The following is a 24,565-nucleotide window of genomic DNA, read 5'->3' as shown; positions in this document are numbered from 1 at the left end:
CACTCATACTGAAACCAGCAAAACCACACCACACACACTCACAACTAACCACAGCAGGCTTGCTTCACCACATCCTGAGACGTCACACAATGTGGACGTGACTGAAAGATCGAACACAACAGAGGAGAAAGACAGAAATAGAGACATAGAGGTTGAAAATGAGTAGAGTCATACAGTATGAGAGTATGAGACGTACATGAGGTGTTTCTATCTGCAGCGGGTCATTGTGAAGGTCAACAAGCGTATCGCCGTTATTTACTACAGTGTACCTGTGTGAGGTACATGTTTTAGGCTCGTTTACTGCCGGAGTTGTAACTAATCAATGGAAGATAATAGAAAAAGGTCTCCAAAAGGATGAATATTAATGATTGTGATGACTTCCTGACATTTCATCTACCACCATAACAAAGTTTCTACTTCCTCCAGATAATAAATAAATCTACAGATCATCATAAAAGTTACATTCATGCTCTACAGAGGACAAACACTCACATGAGCTTTCCTCTTTTACAGCTGTAAACAAAGGTTTTATACAGATATATATTACATTTATTAAGCATAATGCATGTTTTTTGTTCTGTCCAACCTGTTTTTAAGCTGAAGTGTAACAACAATTCCAGTATTTCATACTCTGCTTACAATAATAATTTTTGTCTGATTTGTTTTTTTCTACATCTACTCCTCCAGAATCTATGACTATAGATAAATATTGCTCATTTCAAAAGTTTTCCTGCTGGACACGAAACGTCTCTTTCACTATGAAGTCTGTTCTCAGTGTTTGTGTACTGGAAGCTCCCGAGTTTCCACATCACACTTGTGGACCACAGTTGGCCCCAAACTAGCTGTGATGTCACAAATCCTGCTTGTAGATACACGTTAAACTGCTGCTGCTCACACCAAATATTGATTTCATCATGTAGGTTTCTCCTGTTTACTCAACTTTGTATCAAGTTAATTGATAAATAAGTGCCTAAAACTTTTGCACAGTACTGTATATAGATCTCTCTGACAGTGATGAAGTTGTTTTTCTAAACTGTGGGAAGCAGAGGAGGCAAAATCAGGTCAGGAGTTCATTTCTATCTGCACAGCAGAGACTCGTCCTGGCTGTTTCAGTCTCTACAGTGTGGATCGGCCTGACCCTTCCTCTGACCCAGATTCAGGCTCTCAGCTGATAAACTGAAGTGCGATTGTCTGTCAGTCTGTCTTATCTGCAGTCAGACAAAGAGTTATTTCAGTGTGTTCACTCTGCAGAAGATTAGAGATGAAACTCTTCAATAAAAAACTCACACAAAGTCCTACATGGTTCGCTGTGAACTTGACTCATGTGAACTGTGACCTGAGACAATAAACTCTGTGAGACGAGACCCTACAAGGTCAGAGGTCACAGACATCCCACATAAACTAACAGCACTTCCATGTGCTACTGTTGTAATGATGTCAGAGGAATGTGTAGGAAATTTTACTCTTTTTAACGTATAGAAAGATGATTTTTAAGTGTATTGGTGTTAAGATATATTTCACATTACTACTTCTAATACTCATGATGATAATAGTTATTTCCATGTGTTTATTTAAAAATGAAACAAAGTCGTCTAACTGAATTTTTATATTTATTTAAAAAGAAACAGAAAGAAAAATCGGGCTGTGTCTTAGGGCCCTCGTCCTCTTCAGGGTCCCTGAGGTTTAACCACAGACTGTATATAAAGATGGACGACCAAAAAATCTGGATCGCCCCCTGGTGGCTAGCTGCAGGATAGGTCATAAGCCCCGCCCCCCTCCATGTTAGCGGATGGTGCATGGCTAAGGGGGGTGTGTCCCGTGGGCCATCATCCTGCCGCCTGACTCTATAGTGCACAACTCTGGCTGCAAATGACGTCACACAAGCAAGATGGCAGCTCCCGCAAATATGGATATTTATGTATATTCTGGCTTCACTTTTGCACAGCGGTAGGAAGTGGAGACGCGTCGTCCATCTTTATACACAGTGTCTGGGTTTAACAACCAACAACATGGTCAGATTTGAGTCAGCGGCTCTTTATCAGCCAGAGCTAACATTTGACTAAGGGAGGAAGGCAAACAGAGTTCCTGAACTCCATATTTGGGCAAACTTCTTTGTCATGAAGAAGAGGAAGGAGGTAGGAGGAGGTGGAGGATATTGTGTTTTTGTTGTACGTTTAATTCTCTGTAGCTCCTCCTCTTTCTACTAAAACACAACAATGACTCAACATATGAAAATTTCACCTCTTGCTGTTGCTCAACAGGAAGTGACAAGTTCTTGATTCCGGTTTCCAGTTTTGGTTTTATCTAATGACTTCTGTTCATCTTAAATTTGATCACACAGTTTGATGACTGTACCAAGAATCCAATAAGTACCTTAATGACTGGAAATGAGGCTGTTATAGCAGAGGTTGTTTACATTTAAAATATAACACCTGAAGTAATAATGTAAGCATGTAAAGAAGTGAATATTACATCATTTACAATGTAAATGAAGGGGGGTAAAATCAGCCGTCCATATGAGTCAAATCAAGTAGATATCTTCCAACGTTACAGTCTTTTTAGTCCCTCTTTTTGTTACTTTACTATATATATATATATTATATAAGACACGACCTATCCTTAAAATGTGAGTTCTGACAAAGATATATATATATACACTGACTAATCTGCCATACAAATGTAGAAGCCCTTCTCTAGGAGGTATGACTCCATTTTTGTGTCATTTCTTGAATGTGCAGCATTTTCAAGCTGCCTTTCAAACCTTTTTTTTTTAACCACAACCACACTTTTTCTGATTATGCAGAAAATCAGGTTTGTCACATTCTGTGTGTCATTAGTCACTATTTCCTTGTTAAGATGTTGTCCTGGAAGCTGTTGATGTGCTTATTAAAAAGAAACTCCTATAACCTTGTTGGACTTATGTTCAGTTTTTAAAAAAAAGGTTCAAAATCGACACATTTTTCCTTGTCAAAACTCGGTGCCTACATTACCCACAATCCAATTTGACCGCCGAACGTTCAGTCGGGGATTCAGATGTGTTAAGCTAGTAGCGGCTAACGTAGCCTGGAGCTGCTAGCCTCCAGCAGATATTCAGATGTGTTAAACTAGTAGCGGCTAACGTAGCCTGGAGCTGCTAGCCTCCAGCAGAGATTCAGATGTGTTAAGCTAGTAGCGGCTAACGTAGCCTGGAGCTGCTAGCCTCCAGCAGAGATTCAGATGTGTTAAGCTAGTAGCGGCTAACGTAGCCTGGAGCTGCTAGCCTCCAGCAGAGATGAGGAGCAGGTTACAGAGGTCTGGTAACCTCACTTCTTTCTAACTCCACATCCTCAGATTTTTCTCATTTTCAAACTTGTAGTCTTGAACTCTAAACACAGCTCAACAAAGCTCCCTCTCGAGCCACAAAAGGATTAATTTTCACATATGCAAAAGACCTTTAAAGAAACCCAAGACTTTCATTTGTAAGTGGTGTGAGTGAACGCCAGTGTTTTTGGGGAGAAAAAAAAAAAAGTTACATAAGTGCGTGCAACCTCCTTGTTAGCTACTGTAAATGCATGTTTACTGACAAAAAAAACCCCTAAAATGTAGGGCTGACTGATAACTGGAAGGTTTGCATGTATCACTTATGCAACCAGTGAGCAAGTCCATCTTATACCATTGTCCACATACAGCACACACACACACTGTGGACTCACCATGAGTGCATCAGAGGCACACACGCTGTGGAAGCCGTGGTAGAAGGCAGCAAACTGTTTATAAATGGATTTATTCAGCAGGAAGTCGACGTAGAGCTGAACGTACTCTGCAGACAGAGATGGAGAGAGAGAGGGCACAGAACACAATTCCATTACACACTTTTACCAGTTTACCCTCCAGTGTTGGCTCCTTCGTTTTAACACTCACACAGGGAGAGAGACATGCTGGCAGGGAGCAACAGTAGCTGCTGAACGGAAAATATGGTTTAATAAGGCAAACAAAGCTGACGTTCTCAGGCTCCACTTCATCCCCTTAAAAAGGAACAAAGAGGTGTTTTTGCGCTGGGCCAGGTTTCTCTTGTAAAGTTCCTTGATTATATTTTCACAGTGAACAATGTCTCACTGTGGAAATAAAATACTCAGATCCAGTTACGAATGTTACAATACAGCATCATTATATACAAGATTACCATCTTATATGGTGACTTATCTTTGCAGCCATGCTAGCCGCTTGGCCTCTAGGTGTGGCAACTTGGCCTCTAGGTGTGACAATTAATCTGTTGCATTCACATGCACTTAAACAGAGAAACCAGGTTATGCGGGTACCTGGTTACTCTCAGTGTGGACTCACCTTTCCTGTTCTGTTTGGTGACGGGGATCTTGTCTCCTCCAGGTTTCAGGTTGTAGGTTTTGACCACACCCATCTCCTCCTGGAACACCTGCAGACACAAAAACACTCACATTTTTTAAAACAAATCTTGGAAAAATGTTCATTATAATCCAATTTTAATGTTTAGAATATATCTGTGTTCCTTGTGTCAGTGCATTTTCTGTTATGTACCTGTTACCCGCACCAAACTAAACGGGAACATTAAATAGAAACGTTGGTCAAAAAGAAGTGTGTGGAAAAATAGAGCAGTAAAAATACAGACAGAAATAAACAAATATACAGAAAAAAAGGAGGATTTGCTTTAGAAAGTAAAGAGACAGAGAGAGAGAGAGAGATCCAGTGTACCGCAGGTCAGTAGGTTCATCTGCACACACACAGTGGTGTGACTGTGACCAACCTATAGCTCACAGTCAGCTCACACTGTGGGTTAAAATAACACCTCACTCAGGCTTTTACATAATACTTACACCCCCCCCCCCCCGCCCACACACACATACGTGTCTGCTTCATATATAGCTCCAGCTGCTCCATAAAGTATTCCATTATATCTGGTTACTACGCTCAGAGCCGGCTGAGCAGGTTTCATAAAAGATGCTGATGTCATGAAATGTAAAACTATAGATTTAGTTAAATATTTGGGTCGTTATATAACTAATGATTTATCAGATGATAGGGGACGTTTACAGACGGTGTCAGAAAGTTGTACGCACAAGCAAACATCTCTCTTTTTAAAAGCTTTTTGAATCAACCCACCTGTGGCGTCGCTACAGAAAAGGCAGCGTGCAGAGACTCACGGTGGTTTATAATGACGGTACGAAGCTGCTGCAGCGTGAGCCAGATGTTTGTTAATGTTGGAGTATCAACCTGCTCTGCTGTAATATGAAATCTTATATATAGATATATATAGTCCAGCTTTGACCAAACCTGGACTGAGTCCATCAGGTTCTCATCTAGACTTTAGGTGTTATAGCCTAAATGCAATCACCTGATTATTGTGGAACGCCTTTTGTTTTTTGAGATTGTTCATTAATTCTGTGTTTTATACTTGACACTTTGTATTTTATTATGCTATGAACCCTCCATGAGTTGTGTCCTTAATAAAGTTTGAATTGAATTGAATTACTGGGAACCAAAAGTAACAAACTGTTTAGCAGCATTTATGACTTTTAATGCAATTTGCAACTATTTTCTTGTTGTTTCCGGTGAGTTCATCTATAAATTGTTAATCAGATATTTAGTTTCAGAAAGGATATGGTTTTTGTGGGTGGGGGAGGAGTTGGGGGGTCAAAGTTGGTAACTGATAATTAGGTCAGATATCTAACCAGGATGTTGAACGTTTAAAGTCGCTTTTTCTTTTTTTTTTAAGCAGTGAATTCAGTCTGCAAACAAGATGAGGTTTGATTGAAGTTTGTGGTTCAGTTTTAGGTTAAAGACTTAAGTTTGAACACATCTTACTCTACTGATCAAACATCCACAGTTCTGCTCTGTTTCTGGTATTTTTAAGCACCAAACATCCATATTTGGTCTTGATCATTATCCAAAGTTATTCATTAATTACCTTCAAAACATAACTAAGAGTTTCCAGTGTATTTATATTAAAAGGAAAAATGAGGGCTGGGTAATTCTCCAATGATAGCAATGCCTCACTATGAGAAATATAAACAGTATTAACAAGTAATTCAATGAAAAGCAGTCTAATATCACACGTGATAGTTTTCAATCATCTGTGACACATTTTTTGTGTGTACCGAACATGAACCGAGACATAACGATGACTAATCTGCTGCGTGACATCAGTGCAAGTGATTCAGAGCCGCAATTAACTTTTACAGATTTGTGAATTAAATTTACAAAGCGGTGACAGCAGTCACAGCTGTCTGTCAACACCGTAAGACCTGCCGACTTTAATCATGACATCTGCGCTCTGGATGAGTGTGTGTGTGTGACATCGTTATCAACAGCGATCGATAAAAACCCGGCGAATATGTCATCATTTACAGTTTTAATTAAGTTAGAACAGTTTATAATGTCAAAGTCAGAATAAAAAGAAGAGGATTGGTGAAAAAAAAATCATATTTCTCCTCAGTTTCTTTGTATAAATTACATCTTTTTGATGTTTTTGTACTCTCACACAAAAATGAAAATGCATGCAGTAGCTTTACTGTAAGTTGTAGCTTGATACCTGGAAGGTGAGGTAGAAGTCTTCCTCTACGTTTCCCTCGTAGCTCAGCAGCTCTCCCAAACCGTGAGCCAGCTCCTGCAGACAGATACCAGTAGTCAACAACAGTTAGAATAAACTACAACTACCAACCGGTCACAGTTTACATCCATGTCTGTCCACACTCATATATAACATTTTGTAGTGGAAGGAAGGAATTTAATAAAAGCTATTAAGTTTGACCTTTGACCGCCAAAAAAATCTTATCAGTTCATCCTTGAGTCCGAGTGGATGTTTGTGCCAGATGTAATGAAACTCCCTCCAGGTGTTTCTGAGATATGACATTCACGAGAACCGGGACGAACGGACTCACATGTCTGTTTTATTAGAAAGATACTTAAAGAGAGAAACTTTCAGACCGATAGATAGTTGTTTGGCGGTGATGTATAACTTCCTCTTTTGTCTTACTTGTGCATGAATTCAAGTCAAGTGTGATGCAGCGTTTCAGAGAAATGACAGACTGTGTTGGAAACTGCAGCAGCTCCTGACATCTGTACCTGCTGATGTCACGATGCCTCCTAAAGTCATTCATAACATTTACATATATATATTTATTCATTCATTAATTGAGGCTGCTCATGTCTCCATCCTTTTGTTCATTAACTGTTTGATTGACTGAACTTATTTATGAAGCTCTAAAAGCTCCAAAATGATTGAATCTTCATGTAATTTCTGAATAAAGTTTGAATGAAGTTTGCTTGTCTGGCGTCACTGGTGACTCTGTAGGCCTCATATCTGATATCCTGCTGTTATGCAACCACTGGGCTAGTTTTAGCACCCTGGTGTGTGTGTGTATATATATATATATGTGTGTGTATCCTAGTGGGGAGAGCAGAGTTTTCGACCTTCACAGTGAGGAGGAGGACGTGCAGCGGCTGGTGGATCAGGTATCAGCTCAGGTTCTTTCTCTCAGCGCCGCTGTGAGAAACTGTTAATGTTTTCAGGCGTATTGTATCTGTCAGACAACACGTCCCCCCCTCGCCCCTTTTTTTTTTTATTGTAAAGTCACAACAACATTTTCAGCTGAAGCTCAGGATCACTCGGCCGAAAACACACAAACACAGTAAAGAACGTCTGGCCTCTGCGACTCCACATCAGCAGACGTGTGGAAGTTTAATAACTTGCTCAAAGGCACCTCAACCTCGGTCGGCAACCGCGTCTGCCAAAATCTCTCTCTGTGCATTCTGCAGCCTGGACTTTTATGCATGTAAAAATGTGACGGGAGCTGTCTCAGCTTATGACTTTTTTTTTACTGTCAATAACAGTTTACAATTACTTTTTGTTGCTGCTTTTTCAAATTGAATATATCTCAGCTGGACTTTCAAACTGTCCTTGTATCATGTTTTTTGTTATATGAACCAAAAAGAAGTGTTTACATACTTATAATAATGCACAATTGCTCTATTGTCAAAATGAATTGCAATCTGCTCGTGTCTCTGAGAGAGAGAGAGAGAGAGAGAGAGAGTGTGTACGTGATGTGAGTACAGTCTGTACAAATGTGACATAACTGTATGTTGGCATGCTCGAGTGTGAAGGAGAATGTATAGTTGGATCCAAAAGTCTGGGACCACTTTCCCATTCAAGTGGTCTCAGACTTTTGGACCCAACTGTATGTGTGTCAAGTGTCTGATTGAATGACTGAGTGATTGTGTGTGTCTGTATATATATATTTATATGTATATTCATATATGTGACAGAAAGAGAGAAACAGTGGAGGGAAAAGGAGTTCAAGCGGTTGAATGAGCTTCACATCTGGCAACATTCAGCATCCTGAAACCAAAACTTCATAACTCTTTTGTTTACACTGTCCAACGTGTTTTCAGCTGATTTGAACAGAACAAATACTGATGTGGAAAAACTGAGACACAGAGTTTAGATTAAAATCCATCAGTGTTCACAGATATGAAAACAGCAACATGGGTAAAAAAAAAACCCAAAAAACCATCTCTTAAGAATAAAATCCAATGGAAAAATGTGGTGTATATATTTAAAGTTGCAGCAGGTTTCAACATGCATGTGAGGGTTTTCAATCCAAAGTGAACATATGATCTGATGGAGGAGTTTAATAATCTGACAGCGACACATGAAGGTAAATTAAGGCTCAACAGAGGCAACGATCAGACGGAGGAGAAGTGTGAAACTGAGCAGAGACGGTCAAATGTTTAACTTTGGCTCCCTCTAGTGGCAGAAAAGAGAAATGCAACCAGAGACATGAAGGAAACACTTTAAATCTTCCATGTAAAACTTAAATCATAATAATAGAATCACAATCATAAAAATAAAGCTGGTTGAATTCAAAGGTTGGTTTTGTTGGTTTGATCACTAACCGATCCAGATGTAATAACACATATTGAAAAATAATGACTAAAAGGAACTAAAAAAAGTTTACAAATGTTTTTCAAATGTCTGCTTTTACTTTTCAGTTCATTTCTTGGGGTTGATATTTTTTTTTTTTTACGAAGCCTGTTGCAAATTACCGCTCGAGGCCTGAAATTTAGCCACAATTTTTCAATTAAGCGGCATATTGAGCGAGACTGCAGATGTAAAAGAGCGAAGCCGCAGGTCATCTGACTTCTATAAAGTGCAGCTAAATAAGAGCCGATACTTTGACACGTGTTTACTTTAAAGTGACGAAGTGCAAAAAAAAAAGAGAAAGTGGTTTTTCTTCTATTGAGCTTTGATTATTGATGGAAGAGACGATGCTTTCAGATCTCACATCACATCATTACTGGCTAATACAACAGATCACACTGGACTGGAGCTGCTGGGAGCCATTAAAAGTCAGGAATAATAATAAGAAGAAGAACAAGGCTACTGAGGGAAACAGAAAGGTGAAGTCTTGTGTTTTGATGCTGAACTGAGACGTCTGATAAAGTCTTAGTCAGCAGTGATACATCAGGTGCTGAAGATACCTGAATACATTTTATTTTATCCGTATTTTGCGCCTCTGAACAGGAAAATATGTACTACATGAAAACAAACACATTAATGTAACCGGCGCTAAACATCTGTAAACATCTCTATTAAATCAGGACAAATGCAATTTGACTGAGCACCTAAAAAAAGGTTGCAAACCTTCAGTAAATATCCTGCCTAGTTGCTAATGTGTTGCTGAAAACACAGCAAATATATCACATTCTCACTTCTATACAACATATTTAATTAACTATTTTATTTATTCATAAACTTTGACTTCTCTCTCAGCTGCTTCCTGCTCCAGTCTGCTCACCGCAGCAGGTTTAACATTAACAACGTGCAAATCCAGCAGCGGATTGTCACGTCGCTGACCCCGACGGACGGTCTGACACCTTACCGGCATGATCTGCTGCAGGTCGTCCAGGGTGGCGGTTGCCATGCCGATAAGGGCGTTTTGGTCACACGGTGTAGTAGGTGGCGTGAGAAGCTTCCTGTAAAGGGAAGGGAAGCAGGTTTCATCACAGTCACATAGACAGAAAAACACATGTGTAGAACAGATAATGATAAACAGTCTTCTACTTAACTGTGAGGAAATACGTATAAAACTTTCATACTTCAAAAAGACAGCCGTAAAAATTGTAAACAAAACTGAAAACTTTATTAAATTAAAGACTCTGAAATTTAAAGCTTTGGTGAAAGTAACTAGAAGTTGTTCTGTAACAGCTGAAGAACTTAAAACATGTAAAACACTTTAAAAAAAAGACGTTTTAAAATAATTTACTGAACAAATATAAAAATCTATGACCAGGAAGAAACACTGGCAGAGCAGGATAGGATGCAGTTTTTGTTTTTTTTTTGTAGATTGATGATGTAGGTGTTTTAAAAAGAGTAGACACAATAATCTGCAGCTTCAGCCTCCATCTTTATCAGCCTACAGAAGTCTTTGTAGGCTGATTGTTTCTGTTATTGCACACCGACGTTTCCACCCATGAGAATAGAGCTCACGGTGAGACGCAAATCAATAAACATGTAGAAAATATTCCTCCAACAGCTTCATACATCGGTATAATATTTATAATTACTTATCACGGCTACAACAATCTACAGTAAACGTGCAACTTTTATTCTTTAAAAACCTTGAACTAAACATCTTCCAGATGTGGTTGATGTTTGTTTTGGGGGATTTTCACAGTCGTCGCTGCAGTTGTCGGGAGTGAATACTGTCACTGATACGGCAGACGGAAACACACACTCACCTGTAACAGTACAGGGGGAAATGGATGTCCAGAGCGATGCTGTTGTAAACTGCTAAGCCCATCAGCTGATGACATAGAAGGTTAAAGAGGAAATAACTTCTGACAGAACAAACACACTAAAATATCTCCATCATTAATTATAATTATATATACAAGAAAAAAACTACAATTTAACATCATGATTGTGATTGTTAACGAGTCATTTTTACATTTTTACACCTACAAACAAGGCCTGATTTCAACTGTGTATTTTTCATAATTATCTCACTGATCATGTTCATGAATCTACTGTGTGCGGCAGCATGTTTTTATGTATCACGGTTACGGCTGTGTGGTTGATTTCATAACGTTCTGTGTGCCTGTGTGATGAAGTCATCGTCTGAGCTCCGGGAGAAATGTGATAACATCTCCAGAACACCCTCGATAGGGTTTTTATTTTATGTTTGTTTGTTTAAAAAAAAAACCATAAAAGAAGATCAATAACAGCACCGACCTGGACGACACAGGTCAGATGAAGTTTTGACACAGTTGTAGCTGTTGCACGGCAACAAGATAATCATCATTGTTGTTGTTTGATCTTGGTTGAAATGAAATTAAATGTGGACAAAAAACTTCAGAAACATGATTCAGATTTTTTTAAGAACTGATGAAAGAAATGTTGCAAACTGAAACTAGCAGGATAGAAGCTAATACATAAAAAACATGAAGCTAAAAATTAAAACGTATTACATCGATAACATCAGACAGAAAAAAAAAGGAAGACGCGTCTGCAGTGTAAAAACTGACCTCATGTTTTATTTGAGAGGCTACTGAGTGTGTGTGTGTGTGTGTTCCTATGGCAGAAGGAGTTTAATGTAGACTAAATGACTTCATTGTGTAGCTTCAGTATGTGTGTGTGTGTGTGTGTGTGTGTGTGTGGCCGGGCGATGGCGAGTTCATGTACTGAACGTCCCGTCCACCTGCAATAATTTCTTTTTTTTTTTTAAACGTCTGAGAGGCGGCGGCTCAACACACACACACACACACACACACACACACACACACACACACACACACACACACACACACACACACACACACACACACAAAGTGCTTACAGCTGCTGCATGTGGTGACCATATGTGGTGTAATTGTGTGTGTAGGTTGAGTGTGTATGTGTGTGTGTGTGTGTGAAATGAACACTACTGATTACAGGTAGGTGACACACACACACACACACACACACACACACACACACACACACACACACACATATACACACACACACACACGGAGGCACCGACATGGAAATAAACATAAACTGTACTATTACTACAACCATTAAGGTCATTAGGAAGTCAAACACACACACACACACACACACACACACACACACACACACACACACACACACATCAAATATAGTGTAACAGAGAGCATTTAGAGGCCCTCGTTCATATATCTTCACTTTATGAGACAGCCATGAATAAAGTTCTCTCTCTCTCTCTTTTAATCTTTCTCTCTCTATCTGCTCTGTTTCACATTATCTCTCTCTCTCTCTCTCTCTCTCTCTCTCTCTCTCTCTCTCTCTCTGTCTGTTTTTCTGCCCACCTCCCTTTACTGTATCTGTCAGACTGCTTCTGAAACGTAGTTTTCACTTCATCGGTGCGACAGGATTCACTTATAATATTCTGCAAACAGGAAAGACACAAAGACAGACACAGAGTTCTTTATATGAATCATATTCTGATGGTAAATGTATGAAAAATCTGATATAAAATATAATGAAAATACATCCTGAACATCAGACAAAGCTTCAATCACTCATATCATCCTAATATTATTCCAATAAGTCAATAAACAGAAGCTTTATATTGAGTTTCAGCTCACTGTTTATCTGTCCGGCTGCAACTTTACTGTTCTGCTTCACTCTCATAGCGTCGCTTTCAGAGTAAAAGCTCTAAAAAAAGTCACTGTGCACTACCTGCTCAACACCAACAGACAGTTAGCTGTAGACTAGCTGGTGAACATAGTGGAGCATTTAGCAGCTAAAGAGCCAGATATTTCCCTCAGGAGTTGGTAGAGAGTTAAAAACAGAACTAAAAGAGAGTGAATATTGGACTTAGATTCACCAGGTGGACAGAAACACGACTCCACATGAATGATAATGTTGCTCCGTAACTGCTGGATGTGGAAATAAACAACTGTTTGCTAACAAGTTTAATTTAAAAGATGCCGTGTTCATTAATTGTTCCTGATGAAAAATAGTGGACAGAAACATCAGCTCAGTTTTGAGGTACTTTTAATTTGAGTATTTCCATTTTCTGATACTCGATACTTTAATTCCACTACATTTATTTGACAGCTTTTTACATGAAATAACATATGTGGTTTCAAACCACATGTATCTGACTTATTAGCAATTCAATCAAAGAGACATTTCTCTTCCACATATTCCTCACATAAGTAACTGTTTGAGGCCCAAAGAGGTAAAACTCTTCAGTATCTCACAGAAAAGCAAAGATTAGAGAAAAGTCTGGAAATTTACCAAAAATTTCTGTATCAGAACTTTGTTTTTTCTTCTTTCCTCTGACATTAATCATCTCACGACCCCTCAGATTTATCTGCTGACCCTTTGGAGGGGCCCGACCCCTAGGTTGGGAACTAGCTAACTGTATATAAAGTAATTCAAACTCAACTTGAGCAGCTTTAATTGTGTGCTTAATTAAACATATTTAATATATCGCTGCAGGGGTGCTTTTAATTTTAATACATGAAGTAAATATAGCAGATAACAGCTGTGGACTTTTACTTTAGATATTTCTACTTTCTCTTAAATAAAGGATCTTTTTGCACCAATGAGTGAGAGGAACTGGTTAAACCAGCCGTGCCTCCGTCTCAACTCTCTACATCTGCCTTTTTCTGTCCGTTTCCCTCTCTCTCTCTCTCTCTCTCTCTCTCTCTCTCTCTCTTTGCCTTTTTGTCACTGTTTGTTCCTTTTTTTGTTTACATCTGTTTATACTCTGTCTTTCCATCTTACACTGCAGCCCCAGTGCACCACATTCTCTCTCTCTGCTTTTCATTTATCCTCTATCTCTCCGTCTTTCTGCTACACATTTTCTCTCTCCACCCCTCTCTCTCCCTCTCTCTCCTGCTCTCTCTCTCCATCTCCATAGTGACGCAACGCTGCCATGACGACTAAACAGGAACGAGGGAGATTGATAAATTAGCTCTTAGCTCAAGCACACATGTGGAACATGCATGGAACACCCAAGAGCGCGCGCACACACACACACACACAGACACACACACACACTTAGACGCATGCATTAACACACACATTTCCCACCCTTCCTCCTTCTTCTTCTTCCTCCCCCCCATCTTTTCTTTTTCTTTGTCTTGCTCTCTTTATCTGACTTTTTTCCAAGCACACTCACTGTTTCTGCCCTCTACCAAACACACACACACACACACACACACACACACACACACACACACACGCACGCACACACACACACACACAATAACCTGGCGAGGAACAGGCAGCTATTAGGTTATATAACCTTTTGACAGTTCCCAGCTGGCTAGTAACTAAGGCTGGCTAAAGTGCTGGATCGTTCTCTCTTCACACACACACACACACATATACTGTATATATACATGTATATATATATACACATACACACACACACAGAGAAACATACACACACGGTCCTGGAAGTACATTCTTACAAACAGCAGAAACGTTGCACATTTTACAGAAACGTATCAGATGAAACCTACGTGTGGGGAACATTGTGTTCACCTCGTTCGTGCTCTATATTAGAATAATATTAAATCACTGACATCGACATTATCAATAACAGCAGTTGGCTAACAGCGCGGGACCAACAGAAAGCCGTGTCAGGACTCAAGAACGCTCTGTTTTGACAGAACCTAAGAAAAAAAGAGTTTGCATTAAAAGTTAACAGAAAGATACAAAAACACTGGCAGGTTTGTTCTAGTCTCCATCCATCACTGTCTATCTGTCCATCTGACTACCATTTCTTATTCCTTTGGTACAGCAACTCTCTAACAAATGTGAGTACTCATGCTGTAATTACTACACTATAAGTGTCAGACAAAATAGGCCCATTTCCTGCTCAAACAAGCTGCACGAGGAAGAAAAAAAAAAAGTGCAGCTGTTTGAGGTAAAATATTTGGTCTTTGTTCAGAAAGCTTCAGAAACCTCATCTCTCATAACACACCCAGATTATGGTTTTGTTAGCAGCATAAGAAGGAGACGTTATTTAACTTTAATACTTAATGTTTTAAATGTTCTAATTATGATTTTGCAGTCACAGTACTTGGTTAAAGGGACGTATCATGCACATTTCCAGGTCTATATTTATATTGTTGCATGATTTACAGTTCAAAGAAACTCCTGTTTATTTATTTAGAAGCTACCGTCTCTTTAAGGCCCGCCTCCTCTGTTCTGATTGGCCAGCCACAGGAAGCTGGCCTCCCGCAGACTTCCTGTGGCTCGAGAGGCCACATAAACAAACAGTAGCAGTCAGATTTTGCTTATTTTTTTAAGTTCTTTGGATGGGAATCTCTCGGATCAGAGGCATGAGAGTGACACATGCCAGCAACTCATGGAGTATCCTTAGCAACAACCCTAGCAACGGACGACCATCTGATGTCATCACGAGGAGGAAGTAGAGGTTCAGGCAGCATTTTTACATACATTAACCTCAAGTTTTAGACTATGTTTAACATCTGATATCATAACAGGCATGATACGTCTCCTTTAAGCTTAGAGAAAGATCGAGGTGCCGTATTATTGAAAAAGTCCAAAGCGACACGAAACACGAGACGAGATGTTTTTTTTTTTCTGTATTAATATTTATCTAAAACCACAATCTTTCCTTGACTGAAACCAAAGTTAAAGACACGCAGGACTTCAGATGCACACCCACCATCCACCCCGACCACTGCTGACTTCTGTGCAGAACAAAAACTAAGCACTTCCTTCAATGGAAAAAAAAAAAAAAAGTTGCCTGTGAATATAATCAAAAAAGCAGAAATATGTGCTTGGCAAAACAAATTATATGAATATAATTTCTAAGGAGACGACGGATAAAAGCTTCTCTGAAGTCTGTGATCTGTGAAGAGCCTCGCAGGCATCAGGTGTAAAGCATTTTACAGTTTGTGCACATTTATATTAGTATTTTATATTACAAATTAGGAATTTACACCTCAGATTAATAGATATTACACCTCACATGCTACATGTGCATATAAACCGCTGGTTTATATTATACTGGCAGTGTTTTTTATTCTAATTCAAGCGCTGCCAAAGGCTGCAGGACTCTAGTTCCAGGTACAAAGAACAGAACTCAGGAACACAACATAAACAGCTGGAGTCCTGGTAACATTTAAAACTGTTAAATACAAATAAACACACTTTCTCTGTTAGCTAACTAGACAAAATGTCTGTATTTTTGGAGCACTGGCTTGTTTGTAGTACTACTGCAAAAGAGTTGAGAACGCTCTTTCTTTTTTTTTTTTTTTTTTTTCTTTTTATGTATTTGTTATGTAAGAATATGTGGGTGTGAAATCACTGAGGCTGTCTTGTTTTGGAGAACTGTTTCAGTTCCAGACCTCGTCTGTTTTATATTCTGCTCTTAGTTTGATATATATGTGTTCAGTGTGCAGATTTACAGCCTAAAAGCACGCATTATAGTATCTCTTTCTCCTCTGTGGTTGAAAATAGAGGGAGAGGAGGAGGAGGAGGAGGAGGAAGAGGGGGGTGCCTGTCTGCACATTACCCAAATACTACAGTCCCCCAAAAACACTTTAGTTTTGTCTACAGGGGGACAGACTGACTAACAGTGAAACCACTGAAGGACTATGATTATAATGAATAGAATAAAAAGAACATTAAAAAGATCCTGATGTGGTTTATCTGTGTAGACGTTTCAAATGCTGGGAAAAAAAAAAAAAAACAAGCTGGAAATGTACAAACAAACAAAATGTTGATTAAATAACCTAAACCGAAGTTGACTGATTCCACCGCACAGTCGATACAAACGTCAAAGATCGTACGTGTTAAAGGATGCGGCTGCAGCTTTTTTCTATGTTTTTCATATATTGTTGACAAATCTCATGTTTGGATCCAAACCGACGATGAACTGATGTACTAACAAGTGTTGTGTGTGTGTATCTAAAGCCTGATATATCTGATTTATTCCTCTGCTGTTGTCCAGAAACTATTAAACTATGCACTGGGTGACATGTTCCTTCATTATGAAGAGTTTAGTCACGTTAGTTTGTTTAGAAACGGCTCCAAAGATTAATAACAGTCTCCAGAGAGTAGTTCTGTGTAAGACGCTACTGAGCATGTGCAGAAACGATAATCAAATCAGCACAGGGTCGAGATGTCTGGACTTTTACAGGGTCACACTCCACATTTCTAGTTCGTAACGCAGGCTTTCTTACAGCCTCCATGACCACGTTGAGATGATGACATCATTATGACATCATCAGGTTTGATTTCCCACATTATACATAAATAGATAAATGTATTAAAACTATGTATGTACACTAAACACTTGATATATATATATTTTTTAAGGATACATTATGAAGAGTTTGGTCACGTTAGTTTGTTTAGAAACGGCTCCAAAGACTAATAACAGCATCACGTAGTTCTGTGTAAGGCAGACGCTACTGAGCATGTGCAGAAACGATAATCAAATCAGCACAGGGTCGAGATGTCTGGACTTTTAGGGGTCAAACTCCACATTTCTAGTTCGTAACGCAGGCTTTATTACAGCCTCCATGAGCACGTTGAGATGATGACATCATTATGACATCACGGGGTTTGATTTCTCACATTATACATAAATAGATCAAATGTGTTTAAAACTTTTAAGGATACAGTCCCGACCAACTGGAACTCAGAATAGTTGTCACACTTCCAACTGCTGAACCAATGGCAGCGCGAGTCCTTCATGTAGGTGAACATTCCTGATAAAACAAACAAACAAACAAACAAACAAAAAAGAAAAGTTAGCAGAGCAGCATGAATAATCAAACCCATCAGACAATAAAGCCACACCAGTTAATAAACTGGCCAGTATGAGCTCATTGCAGATATAATGATGTATGAGTCAGCCAATAAATGTCCAGAAACTGAAGCGCAGAGATGCCAAAGATATTATAAGTATAGTTATTTTATTTAAGTAGTAGTAGTGACAGTTTTATTTGTTAGTTTTAACTGAGCACAGCACATTTCTGGGTTGCAATTGTAAAATAAAATAAAATAAAATAAATTGAGGGAACCTTTCTGTTTCTGTTATGACAGATAAATTATTATTATTTTTTAAAAACTCTCAAATATCAAAATCAATAACAGCCACAAAAATCCTGTTTTTTGGGGTCGGACTGTATCGATATGGTCATAAGGGAGAGAAACAATAGAAGCACAGAGGAAAGAAGGAGGCCAGCCAAACTCAAACCAGGCCATGGACCTTTGCATGTTGTTCCTCATCTCTCTCTCTCTCTCTCTCTCTCTCTCTCTCTCTCTCCTCTCATTTCTCGACCGTCAGCAACATAAAAAATGCCCACAAATATAAAATAAACAAACAAAAAAAAAAACTAAATCTAAAAAAGGGAAACGATACGAGAAAAACATGGAAGAAAAGAAGGAAAGGAAACTAAATGAGGAACTAAGGAAGCAAATTAACAAACCAAATGAGGGATTATATACCTGAGATAGAAAAAGATAATAATGGAAGAATGAAAGTACTGAAATCAAACAACTTTTGAAGGGAAATTACAGATTCTGAGCCTAAATTTATTAGATGAATATTTAATCAGAAACTAATGACATCACTCCTCCGGAGTCTGGATCACCTGCCGACACCTCGTCAGCAATTCATAGTCAGTGTTGAATATCTGTTGAGTGTCACAGAAAGATAAAAGGAGTCGATCGGGACGTCGCCACGGCGGCGGCAGAATAAACTCCGACCGGAATCATCGTGAAGCTTTTTTTTCCAGCTCCGACTGAGAGGAACAGCAGCGGTCTGTTCGCCGAGCGGAGACACACATCTGGACCCCGCTTACATCTCCCAACACTGACACAGCTTCACACATAAAACAGCCTATGTATGTGTGTGTGTGTGTGTGTGTGTGTGTGTGTGTGTGTGTGTGTGTACACCTGCCTATGTGCTGCTGAGTGTGTGTGTGTGTGCGGGTTTGAGGTAGAGTCGGGGCTTTCCCTGCGCCGCTAATGAGGGGAACACAGCTTTCATTGAGTGTGTTGCTTTGGGCAGACGTCCCCCTGGCACCGAAAAACACAGACGACCGCGGAAAAGATGGAAAGACGATGGAAAGAACAACTCGACTGCAAAAAAAAAAAAAAAAGAGAGAGAGAGAGAAAGTAAGAGAGAGAGAGAGAGAGAGAGAGAGAGAGGCAGATGAACAGACGGACGTCAAACTTGGTTTCCATCCCAGTATTTTTATGCAAATTCATATGTAGTGAACTAGAAAACTAGAATTTTTATATCAACATTGTTAAAAAAAAAAGAAAAAAAAGGAGTTTACACTCACATGTGAGAATGTTGCTTGTGGTTAAAGGAAAAATATTGGAGCAACAGTGATGGAAACACACTTGTTGAATCAAAAAAAAAAAAAAAAAAAAAAAAAAAAAGTGGGTCAGGGAGAAAGTGCAGCTTGAGAAATGTTTCAGTCATACTGGACTTCCTGAAATGATGCCCGAACCACAAACTCCCAGTCGCTCAGGCCCCGTGACTCTAATTCACTCCTTCTATGGACATTAGCTGCTGCCTCTGACTGTTGCTCAAATTATGTCTTTTGATGTAATCAAGCAAAGTCAAGGTGTGTGTGTGTGTGTTATGTATTTAGCAGTCTTATAGCCTGAGGGGGGAAAAGTCTGCTGGTTGATGATGTGAAAGTCTTGTAGCTCCTACCTGAAGGCTGCAGGGAGAACAGGCTGATGTTTGTGTGGATGTGATGGATCTTTATATGATTTGCACCATGAAAAACAACAGCTGGGAAGAAAGTGTGTAATAGATCAGCTCCATATTCCCACCGATGTTCACCAGAAGTCCCTCACTATGTTTTAAAGTCGGCGACTGGAAGCGAGATTGAAAAGTAAAGATGCCAGAGCAGCTTTGTAGCATGAAATCTATTTAAAAATGTATATAAATGCATGTATTTATTAATGATTGGCATGCTTGTGTGTTTTTCTCATTTCTCCTCTGAAGTCTGTTCAGCAGGAGAAGAAACAATTTTTCTTCTACAAATATGCAAGATTCAGGAAATAAAGATACCAAATACTGATTAAGTGGCGTATTTTCAGTTTTTATATCCCTTTATTTGATTAACAGGCTTTTAGCAGAATCACTACATGTCATATATTATTTTAAGAATAAGTCAGGTTACTCAGAAATCCATCGTTTTGCATGTGAGTTGTATTATACATGTTTTAGAATAGCATTTATTAAAAAAAGTGCCATGTGTGCCATGTGTCCACATGTTTTCTATATATGTATATATATATAATTGGATAGAAGAGTGTGTCAGTGTTCCAGTAATATAAGAACCATGTTGATGGGACATTCAGAGCCTTAATAATGTCAAAAAAATGATATTAATGTTTTTTTGTTGGTATTCTTTGTGTTTTATTGGGGATAATCTGGTTCCAAGTCTTGGAACTACAGTACCCATAATACTCTGGGGGATAATGTCGGTGTGATTTAGCTGTGGGCTACACCTGAGTCCTGTTTATTTAGCCGACAGTTGTTTACATTGTCGGCATGAAAAGTCCTGCTGAATGAACTGTTAGCACTTCCTGTTTGCACTTCCTGTTTGCACTTCCTGTTAGCACGTCTGGTTTGCACTTCCTGTTAGCACTTCCTGTTTGCACTTCCTGTTTGCACTGTGATCATGAATGTACAGAAAACTATCATTACTGAGACACTGAAGAAAACACAAAACGTGATGATTATAAGACAACAGCTGCAGTTAAAGCATCTTTTTTAAATCGACTTTGATTTATGGACGTTTACATCAGAGATATTTACAGTCTGACTTATTGCTGAATCTGCGTATTGACACAAAGTGCTTCCATTGGGTGGAAAGGGTTAAATGAGTTCAGTAGCCATAAAGTATATGTGACCACATTGAACATACAGTAAATAAGTTACAAACATGTAACATGCTGTAAGACAAACAAAAAGTAAAGCCAATCAACAAACAATATTAGAAATGATCTGCTGAACAACACGCGGCTTGTTCCTTTGGATGTGTGAACTACAACAGCAACACGGTAATCTGGGTTTAGAGTTAACAAAGCGAGCAGGACTTCCATCTGTGCACGAGTGCACAGCGTCAACGCAAACGCCACCAGATATACGCTCATATTCCCACTATAATATCTCTGTAGGCTCACAGGAACATAGCACATTTACAACATTTCACATTGTTGGCGACTGTTCTACAGCATTTAACACTTTAGTTCAATATTCACTTAACAAGTGGAGTGAAACTAAGAAGTTAGAAGTTAATGAAGAATATTTCCTCTAATAGTGGTATCAGGCCTTTACTGGAAGCAGGCTTATATTAGAGAGAGGTCTTTATTTCTAATTCCCTGTTTGATCAGTATATTTAATCATGTTTTAGTACAAAACCTCTTTGTTTTCTGATCTGCTTCTGTTAAATTTTTGTTATGTGCAGAACAATAATTCTAGCACTGAAGTTCCACCTGGAACGTTTTGCACCACTTTGCTTTGCAGCACGTTCATGGATCTATGTTTGTTACACATGCTCATGTAGTGTTGCTGCTGTCGTTATCATTAAAATATGCACCATTATCTCCTCCGTCTCCCTCCCCTCTCTGTGATTGTCGGCTAGATGGCTACACATGTACTCATAAAACTGGAGTCACATCCAGGTAACTACTACTTATGTTTAACTGGCATGAACATTATATAACAGGCACCAGGAGTTTATCCACCCTCGTTTTATACCCGGCCTGTTTTTGTCTGGAGGAAATACAGTACTCAAAGTTTTTAGCTTGCTCCTTCTTAGAGAATGGGAGCTATGGTCAACTTGGATTCCCAGTAGTTCCACTGGATATTAAGCATAATCCACTTCTTCACTACCACCTCTATGTTAGGTATGTTTCACAATACATACACAATAAATAAATTAAATTCACTCCTTCACAAGTACGAATGTTTAGCCGTCCGCCACGGAGGAGCGTGACTGGAACTTTTCAGAGCCACCTTTTGAAGACTGTGAGGTAGATTTCTGGTGGCGTATTAATTCAGCATGTGGCAGCTGAAGGAGAAGAACTGAAGAAAATAAAAAAATAAAAAAAAAAACAGAGGAAGAAGGGAAATGAAAGAGACAAGGAAACACAAACAAAGCGCCAAACAGAGACAATGAGATGTGGAGATAATTAGAGTCAGGCAGCCCAGTAAAGACGGGAGAGTAAACTAAAAAGAGAAACAGACTGAAGAGAAGAAGAGAGTCATAATAAGAACTAGCTCCGGTCTCAAATGAGTTTGCTGCTGACTTTCCAAAACCAACACTGACCACTTTTCCCAGCCATCCGACACTTATTCCTGCTGCAGTTTTCACCGACCTGAAAACTCATAGCGCTCGTCCGCTGAGACCTCCAACTAATAAAAATGTACTTTCCATTTTTTATCCAATAAAAATCTGATTTTCTTTCCACTTGATTTCAATAAAGAACGGCTCGACTTTCCATTGAGTTCGCATCAAACGGGATTGTCTTCTCTGTTATCTTTATTCACACTTGATGAAGCCTGTTTCATGGATATAGTTCATAGTTGAGTAAGAATGACCTCCCGGTATGACCGCCAACGCTAAAACTGACATCCCAGACTTTTTCTGGGAAGTTTGTCTCACCGTAGTCTGTGTGGAAGATCTGTCGCACCAGCAGCAGGAACCACTCCTTCGTCAGGCCGCCCATGTCCAGGCCCGCCTCCCCGACAAACGTCACCCTCAGCTTCTTCTTCAGGTCGCACCGCTTCCTTGTCAACTTGAGGAAGAGGAGGAAGAACCAAAGACAACAGATTAGAAAATGAAGCAGTAATACTAATCTTGTCACTCACTCTCTATCATTTATAATTAATTCACTGTCACACAATTTGCAAGTAAACACAGTTGTTGTTTTACAACCTCAGAAATAAGTATGAATGCTGTTTGTTGGGTTCATGTTTTTCTAAACGTCTGCAGACCGAGCTCAGAACCACACGGGCCTGTCTTCAAGATTAAAAGACATTTGGGTTGAACCTCACTTATTTAAGAAACTTATTTAGATTCGAGGATTCATGTTAAGATTTATAGTTGGGTTTAGTTCAGAATAAGCATTTAACATTAGAGGATAAAAGCTTCTCTCTCTCTCTCTCTCACCACAAACTCGCATGTTTTTTCCACATTACAAAACATATTTTCAAAAATATATTTTTCTCCTGTCATCACATCCTCAATAAATTCCAGTTTCCGAGACATCTCTTATTTTTTCATTATCTTTGTTTACTAATTACAACCTAACAATTAAACTCCTGTATGTGATACTTTTGATAATAATCTTATTAAAGGAGACATATTCTGCACATTTCCAAGTCTATATTTTTAATCTGGGGTTCTACTGGAATATCTTTGCATTATTTAAAGTTTAAAAAATCCTTTATGCAGCCCCTCAGTTCAGCCTCTGTCTGAAACAGGCCGTTTTAGCTCCTGTCTCTTTAAGACCCGCCTCCCGATGAACCCACTCTGTTCTTATTGGTCAGCTTCAGGAAGCTACATCAACAAACCATGAAACAAACTACAGTAGCAGGATTTCACTACTTGTTCTCGTCCTTTACTTGAAATGGAAACTTCTCAAATCCATCCGTACATTTAAATCCGATCCGAAATATGAGAGCGGACAACGCAAACAACATGCGGAAAAACCTTAGCAACCACCTTAGCAACAGTTACCTCAAATCATAAAGGATATAAATAACAGAAAACCTTTCAAACAAATTAAATTTGGCCCTGAACAATCACCACACTGAAACCTTGAACATAACTCAACAAAAAAAAAACAACCCCTGACTTTAAGTATCTCAGTATTTTCAAACAGGAAACAGCCTCAGTTTTTTAACATCTGTGTACTAACCTCATCCAGTGAGTCGCTGAGGAGTTGTGCTCGTCGTACTTTAATGTTGAGGAACAGAAGGTTCATGTCCACTCTCTGCCTGCGAGAAACCTTACTGACCAGACTTTGCTGTCAAACACAAACACACACAATAAAGTCAGCAGACCAACATTTCTACACAACCCTTCTCCACCTGCGTTCTATGTCTTTCTTTGGAAAAAGGGACGTTTTTAGAAAGTGAGGACATTTTTTTTATCTGCTCCTCACTTCTTCAGAGGGCTGTAGGTTTAGGTTGAGGTTATGGTTAGGGTATTATTTAAATTATTAAAGTGTGTGTATCTTACCCTGGCCTGACTGATCATCTGCTGCTCCGAGTCTTTCTGGATAATGGCTTTCTTCACCACTGTCGACAGGATGAAGGGAAATTGACAGAAAGAGAACCTGTGGGAGGATGAGAAGAAGGTATTTATTTTTCAAGTTTATTTTTAAATATATTCACTAGAGCAGGTTCTGCACGCTCCAGATGAGCAGAATCCCCCCGTCACACTAGCCAGGGACTTTCAGAGCTGATTCCTGTTTGAACTGTAAACTAAACTCTGGATCCGTTTCTTTTTTTTTTTTTTTTTTTTTTTTATCAGACGTTAACGAGCCGTG

The 24,565-nt window shown here is 39.1% G+C and overlaps 1 protein-coding gene across 2 annotated transcripts in view; it reads right to left on the bottom strand.

Moving 5' to 3' along the window:
• Window positions 1-24,565, bottom strand: part of hectd2 (HECT domain containing 2) — a 60,345-nt gene that overhangs the window by 10,172 nt on the left and 25,608 nt on the right. For both annotated transcript variants that reach the window (XM_044372058.1, XM_044372059.1), the window contains exons 11-19: window positions 24,256-24,352; window positions 23,933-24,040; window positions 22,675-22,807; window positions 17,654-17,742; window positions 10,753-10,817; window positions 9,894-9,987; window positions 6,545-6,619; window positions 4,324-4,411; window positions 3,693-3,799 (exon numbers count right to left, since the gene is read on the bottom strand). In XM_044372058.1, the coding sequence (XP_044227993.1) occupies window positions 3,693-3,799; window positions 4,324-4,411; window positions 6,545-6,619; window positions 9,894-9,987; window positions 10,753-10,817; window positions 17,654-17,742; window positions 22,675-22,807; window positions 23,933-24,040; window positions 24,256-24,352 (856 nt within the window). The remainder of the gene's footprint in view (window positions 1-3,692; window positions 3,800-4,323; window positions 4,412-6,544; window positions 6,620-9,893; window positions 9,988-10,752; window positions 10,818-17,653; window positions 17,743-22,674; window positions 22,808-23,932; window positions 24,041-24,255; window positions 24,353-24,565) is intronic.

Source organism: Thunnus albacares, chromosome 14 (assembly GCF_914725855.1).
Source record: "Thunnus albacares chromosome 14, fThuAlb1.1, whole genome shotgun sequence".
NCBI lineage: Eukaryota > Metazoa > Chordata > Actinopteri > Scombriformes > Scombridae > Thunnus > Thunnus albacares.
This window is presented reverse-complemented; position numbering and strand designations above follow the sequence as displayed.